The sequence below is a fragment of the Amblyomma mixtum genome, chromosome 1 (assembly GCF_055824585.1).
Source record: "Amblyomma mixtum isolate Tamu chromosome 1, ASM5582458v1, whole genome shotgun sequence".
Classification (NCBI taxonomy): domain Eukaryota; kingdom Metazoa; phylum Arthropoda; class Arachnida; order Ixodida; family Ixodidae; genus Amblyomma; species Amblyomma mixtum.
In genome coordinates this window covers 216,330,452-216,337,341 of record NC_143012.1, presented here as the reverse complement: position 1 = coordinate 216,337,341, position 6,890 = coordinate 216,330,452, and the positions used below count along the sequence as shown (strand labels likewise).

General features: G+C 46.6%; 1 protein-coding gene across 1 annotated transcript in view; it reads left to right on the top strand.

The window, feature by feature from the left end:
• The first annotated feature begins 1,913 nt into the window (after window positions 1-1,913).
• Window positions 1,914-6,890, top strand: part of LOC149370810 (proton-coupled amino acid transporter 1-like) — a 71,949-nt gene continuing 66,972 nt past the window's right edge. The window contains exon 1 of the mRNA XM_089563312.1: window positions 1,914-2,144. Within this exon, the coding sequence (XP_089419438.1) occupies window positions 2,085-2,144 (60 nt within the window). The 5' untranslated portion in view covers window positions 1,914-2,084. The remainder of the gene's footprint in view (window positions 2,145-6,890) is intronic.

Below are 6,890 nucleotides of genomic sequence, written 5' to 3'. Positions count from 1 at the left end.
CACCATCAGAGCCATGAAGTTGTTTTTGGGAGGACATTAAAATATTAAAAAACGGAATATACGCGGTATTACCGACGCTAATAGCACCATTATAACTCACTGTATGCAATCAACAGGCAAAACAGTTAACTAAGATTGTGTTTCTGGGCCCCTTTAAGAGCGAAATGCGACTGCATGCGAAGCAGTGTTGCTGCTCTGTGTTTCTGTGTCTCAGTTTTTTCCCCACATACGCGATGTGGTCACTGTGATAGTATCGTTATTGGCACACGAATAAATATGCGCTGAGGATATCATCGTAGTGCTCCTCTTCATACGGCTCTTCTGTCTTCGTTTATGTCGCTGACTGAGACGCTGTCGTCATGTGTCATTGTGACGTCATTGGCCTCTCGATCAGGCAGCGACTCTTGTAACTAACGCAGAACACGAAATTGCATGATGTGAAGCGCCACTGTAGGCCTGTGTCAATTTATTTTATTTTATTTAATTGCCACCTGCCTTGGTGGGCACGGCGCTCAGAACCCGTTGGGCTGGTTTCCATCTGCCACAGTGGACAGGTTGTAATGACCTGCCAAGGTCACGTGACCATGTGGCGTCATCGCACTTTCGACCAATTAGCGACCTTTGTGACTTAACGAACGCGAAATCATAGGGAACGAGATCGCATTAAATTGTGATTGAATTGCAAAAATCAATCAAAGCATTAGAAAATTCGAGGAAAATGTAATTTACTACAAGTGGTCAATGACTTCTAACGCACTACCTACTACTTTGGTTCAGAGTATAAGGTACAAATGTACAGACATTGCCAAAAACATACAGTTCAAGCGGTTTGCTTCAAAGCCGTGCAGTGGGGCGGTCCAGTGGCCTTGAAACTCACAGGCGTTTCATCTCACCATGTAGAGAATTTAAATTTTGCTGACGCAAAACGTGACAAACGGCATGACCCGGTAGCAAGCCGTGTAGGCTGTGTATCCTTGACATATTCTGTACACTACATACTTGAACCAGAACAGTTCAGAAATAAAAAAAACATACTTTTACCACAAATTTTACGGGCAGGACGCCCGAAGAGAAATCGAACATAGAGGAGGATGTCTTCGGAGGGTGGTGAAGAAAGAATGTCCCATCGGTACACCTGACAAACACAGCTTACTGGCTGAGTGTCTGGTAGAGTTACTAAATACCCCTGGTATACGCGTTCTGATAGGAAGGGAGGCGGGATAATATGCAGGATTTTAAGCAGATTATGCTATTTGCGGGTTTCCTGACGGGATATTTGACTGTCTGCCTTGGATGACCGATACAGAGCAGCAGGAGAGATTTCGTACCCTTGAGAACTCGACTGTGCACGTCTCTTTTCTACATCGACGGTTTGCATTTTTAAGCAAACCTTCTGTGTGCAGTTACAGTGAGCCTACTCTCTTCAATGGTAACGTGTGGCAAAGAATGATTTCATGCCTGCTTGAACCTGCGCACGGAGTTGAAGATCGCTACTGCAACCTTCGCGCTCGCAGAAAGCATTCCGTGCACGATTTCATAGCCGGAACGAGTTCGCGTATCTGCTGACTATGAGGAAGAACAGAGAAAGGGACAGCTTCGCTCACAGCGCAGACGCTTACGTCAGCAGTCGGACCCTGGGAACCCCCTCGGCACACAGCAGTCGTGCACACCTTTTTCCGACAGGTACGACAAGTTGGACCGGCATGTACTCACACGCGGTGTGCAGCTCATCTTCCGCAACGCATCGACGTTGTTCAGCGAGTGCCTGGCACGTGAGCGCATTTTTTTGCTGTCCCAGGTCTTAAACCCCCCTCTCCCATCTATCCCGCGGCGACGCAAGTGTACGCGCGCCGTAACAGCTGCGCGCATAGTTTCGGCGCTCTCCGGGCGGATGATAAGCTCACCGCCATAAAGTCGAGAGTGACACTGAGTCCCGAGGAGTGAGGCTGCGCTCGGAACAAAACACTCGTGGACTCGCGTGCTGCACAGCGGCGCGTCAGGACGAACAGTGCGCCAGTTTCGCGAGCTCGAGCGAAGCTACTGCACGTTCACGGCTGACTTCCAGTGCTCTACCGTTGGACGTCATGACCGCAGCAGTGTACGTCTGCAGGCGGACTCCTGGCCTTGTGATAGAGTACAGATACGTGAGTACCCCGTTTCTTTTAACCATCGTGGATTAAGGGGTTTTAGGATTTTGACGTCCCGAAGAGACTCAGTCTTTGAAGAACGCTGTATTTTAGGACTCCGAATTAATTTATACCACTTGGGGTACTTTAACGGGCTCTGACATCGCACAGCATACGGGCCTCTTTGTGTTTCGCCTCCATCGAAATATAGTCGCCGAAACCTGGGTCGAACCCTCGACCTTGAGATTGACAGCCGAACTTCAAAACCATTGAGCCACAGCGGCGTGTTTATTTTTTTTCTTTTACCTGGACAGCTGTTGGAATTAGCTGTGGGCGCTCCCTCGGGAATGTGCCATTTGTGATCGTGTATAGGAGTTCGTGGGAATGGGCCTTCACAGAGGAGGACGGTTGACAGGTGTCATTATAACTTCGCAGCGGAAAAGGGCAAAAAAAAAACGCGGAATTATTTGTTGCCGTCACTCTCTTGAAGGATATGTACCGCGTACCAGCGGGAACCTATGGCTACATGGTTCATCAGGGTTGATCTGGAAAACTGGGGCATTCTCGACAACATGGCTTTCAGTACTTTCTTTTTCCGTGTTCGCGGAAGTGGCGAGACGTGCACTGGATGAAGCTTCCCAGAAGCAATGCTCCCGCCATCCTGCGTCTTGGGTCAGGGGATATACCCGAATGAAAACAGTGCGGTTTTAACTCCGCAGGCGTCCCCGTGGGAAATGTTGTCATGCGGGAGAGATGTTTCGAAATGACTCCAAGCACTGCAGGGGATATTTTTCACCGTTCACTACATTCTCGCTGCTCTGTGGTGTTTATGTGTTTCGTCTTCACCGAAATAGGTTTGGTGAGCAGGGAACGACACAAGGCGCTTTATAGCGTCAACACGCAAGTGAACGGAAACATCACCTATTTCCAGCATTTTGGACAAAAATGTTTAATATTGGAATATTGTAAGCTACTGTTATGGAAATATTGAAGATAATGGTCCATTCTTCGGACGCGTCGCAAAATCTTTTAAAGTTTCTCCGTCGCTTGCATCGAGTATTTAAGACTTTCATAGAAAGCCAATGGGGAACTTTTTTGACCATTGCAAACGCGTAAACAGCAAAACGATGCCGACATGCCTAGGGTAGATCTGTGGATACAGATTGTTATAACGGAATCTTACAATCTTCCGTGTCTTCAGTACAGAGGCCACCAGAGGAATAAGGAAAACCGACACGAAAGAAGAATTGAACTGGATGATTTGAGGACGGGAACGCTACAGCCGTTCGGTGCACAAGCGTAATGTTACGGGATAGAAGATGACGCCGCCGCTGCGTACTGTGCACATCAGGTGTCGAGGCATAAATATAAGCGCTTAGATGTGAAGAAGTCAGCGTGAAAACCAGACAAGAGACTTGAGAAGGTACTCACCAGCTCTGGCGAATGTCTTACATGTCTTCTCAAGTGCGTCGTCTGGTTTTCGCGTTGACTTCTTCACACTGCAGCATCAACTAGCCCGGCGCAACATGCACTTTTGAACTGGTATGTACTGAGATATGTGTCGAGAATACATTTCTTGAGCCCCTTTAGCCCATATGCCACAGTTTAACTTGCAGCCTCTAGAGACCCTGTAATACCTGACCATTTAGAACTCCTTTGAAGCATGCCATAGGGACGGACAGTTTTTACCACACCTATCTTTTGTCCGCACGCCCCATTCCGTTAACTACACCGAGTTTTGTTATCATCCTGTCGCGGCGTCTGAAGCATAAATGAGAGGTATACGCCAGTTGTATTCTGATGTAAAGTCTTCACGTTTCAGCCAATAATGCGCTTTATTCTCGCGCGCATACTACACAGGCACTTTCAAGGATCCCTGAACAAACGACCATCGATTTCCGCTACACGAATACGTTCGGTAACAGCTGGCTCGATTTTTGTCGGCTATGCAGATGTATGCACGAAGTTTGCGGAGAAGTACAGGAAGCCCAGTAAAGCATGATTGGCCGTGCACTAGCATGGCTGTACCGCAGAGACACGTGATGAGCGCCATAGCAAAAAACTGGGCGCTGGAGCTGACCGGGTGGCTCATCTCAGTTGGCCTGAAGAAGGTAGAGGATTTCAACGGCCGTTAAGTGTTTGTCGCAGTCTACAGGTGTTACGCGTATGACGTCAAACCAAGAGGTCGTTGCAGTCTGCCTTAAAGCAAAGGGATAAGCATGCCGTTTTCGAGGTCCCACTCAAGTCTTCGAGGTAGTAGAATTCTGCCATGCCCATAGCAACTCTTTCAAGCAAACCATCCGAACATTTTTAGGCTTCACTCGCATCCGCAGACTACACACGCTCACACTGTAGCACCATCTAACATCCTGGTCTAAGGAAGAAGTTTCATTCATTCATTCATTCATTCATTCATTCATTCATTCATTCATTCATTCATTCATTCATTCATTCATTCATTCAGCGTCGAAAGTGCTCAGGACCGTAGAGCGTAAAAGTGGGTAAAAATGTTTACGTGCGCTGTAAAATTAAGGTCTCAACCTACTACTGCTAGTTGCTTTTATTTCCGACATATAAAATCACATGTCATCTGAAAGACCGCTTGTATACCTTTATCTCTGCCAACGAGAACAGAAATATGAATGGCCACAAACGATATGCGACGTAGCTGCAGCACTTGAACGCGTTCTCAATTGCTCTCCTCAGGGGCTTGGGATTAGCGAAACGCAGCGGGCACAGTAAACTAAGTTTCTTAGCACAGCTAAAGAACTCGCTTCTTTCGAAACGTCGGTTTCTCCGAAGGGCCTTGCGGTCCTTGTTATCACTACTGGTTACATCGAAATTTCACTTCCTTAGCCGCGTCCTTAGCCCTTTTGGTGGCGACAGTTACGGTCCCACATACGCATACAAGTACGCACACACTTATACGCGGTCATGGCCGCCGCGGTGGCTCAGTGGTCACGGTGCTCGGCTGCTGACCCGAAAGACGCGGGTTCGATCCCGGCCGCGGCGGTCGAATTTCGATGGAGGCGAAATGTTAGAGGGCCGTGTACTGTGCGATGTCAGTGCACGTTAAAGAACCCTATAGGTGGTCGAAATTTCCGGAGCCCTTCTCTACGGCGTCCCTCATAGCCTGAGTCGCTTTGGCACGTTAAACCCCATAAACCAAACCAAACTTATACATGGTCATGGGCTGCACCGCGCACGTGTTTTATCATCAGCATCAGCGCGCTGCCAGATGTCGCGCTATTCCAGCTGTATTCCTCAACCTCTGTCTCTCTCACACACGCAAACAAGAATGTAATCCAAAGGTCATACGCAGCCTGTTTCATGTGTCAACGGAAGTTTTCCATGGGCTCTGCGCAGTGACCTTCGGAGTGAAGCGCTACCGAATCGGTACATGCGTCGTGTTTGCGCACTTCGCATGCCCAGCAGGCAAAGCCTAGCTAGCACGGTAGCCGCACACACGCACCTGTTGGACCAACCGCTGATATATACGTGTACAGTGAGCGCAATACCTCCCACACACAGCCCATGCACAGCCAATTAAGGCTGGATAATGTAGCGGTTCGTTTTACGGTGCTGCAGCGAGCGTGGAACGTTTGCATGTGTAGTTATTGACTCACCTATAGCACGGGCTTACGGCTTTTACAATCGTAAACTGCTAACCTACACGCGGCTGAAACCTAGTAAAGCTTTGGAGGGTTTAAGGGGTGAGCGCCTGTGGCGCCAGATTTGCTTGCTGCCGAGTTGTGCGGCGGATTCGAGCCTGCTTTCTGCCGCCTAAATAAATATTGTCTATAGATTGTTTATAGATTGTCTATAGATTTCTTATTGATTTTTTTTTTAATTTTTTCTTCATTTATTCTCAGAAACAGTACACAAACTGTTGTTTGGACCCATAGCCTTTACGGCTAGTGAGGGGTCCAAATACAAAACAAGTACAATATTACTGCAGACCGTGTAAAATAAAAAAACTTCAAGATTAACATGCACAATTGAATTCATTCGTACATTTCCCTACATTATTGCCCTCCCGTAGATATCTCCTTTTGTCTATTACTAGTGTACAATCTGTCTATAGAAAAAGTATACTAAAAGTGTATGGCCATAAATCTATAGATTGTCTATACACTGTCTATACTATTTGTTTTGCTTATAGATTAGTCTCTAGGATTTATCTATAGAAAGTCTTGACTCCACAGACAAAATTCTATAGACAGTCTATAGAGCCTCTACAGAAATTTTAGTATAGGTATAAGCCTAAAATGTAATTAGGCAATAATGAGAAACCTGCGCAATAACCAGCTCGAACGCTGGAATTAGAGTGACCTTAACAATGATCTTTGGCCACTAACGGAAGAAATATAAAGCCTGCTATGTTTCGCATTGCTATTAGCGATACGAATACAAGAACGTGGGCACAGTATGGTCTGACAAAGGTTTATGCAAGGTTTAATTACAACAACGCTATAAACGTTGTTTTTTAAACAAAAAAAAAAAAACCTCCTGAGCGTGGAATGGCAAAACCTTGCATCGACATAGATGAGCAATAGCTTCTGATCCTATTCTGTACAAATGTATCCGTTCTGCCATGACTAATAATAGCGCTAATAATATTAACAGCAGTGCTGGCCATAAATATGAACAACGCATCCAGTGACATCTTTTGCTGCCTCTCACCTGCTGGACCATCAAATATACCTGCATTCCTGTATTCAAAGGAATGATAATCGTTGGCAAAAACTTTCCGGCCTATCCTTA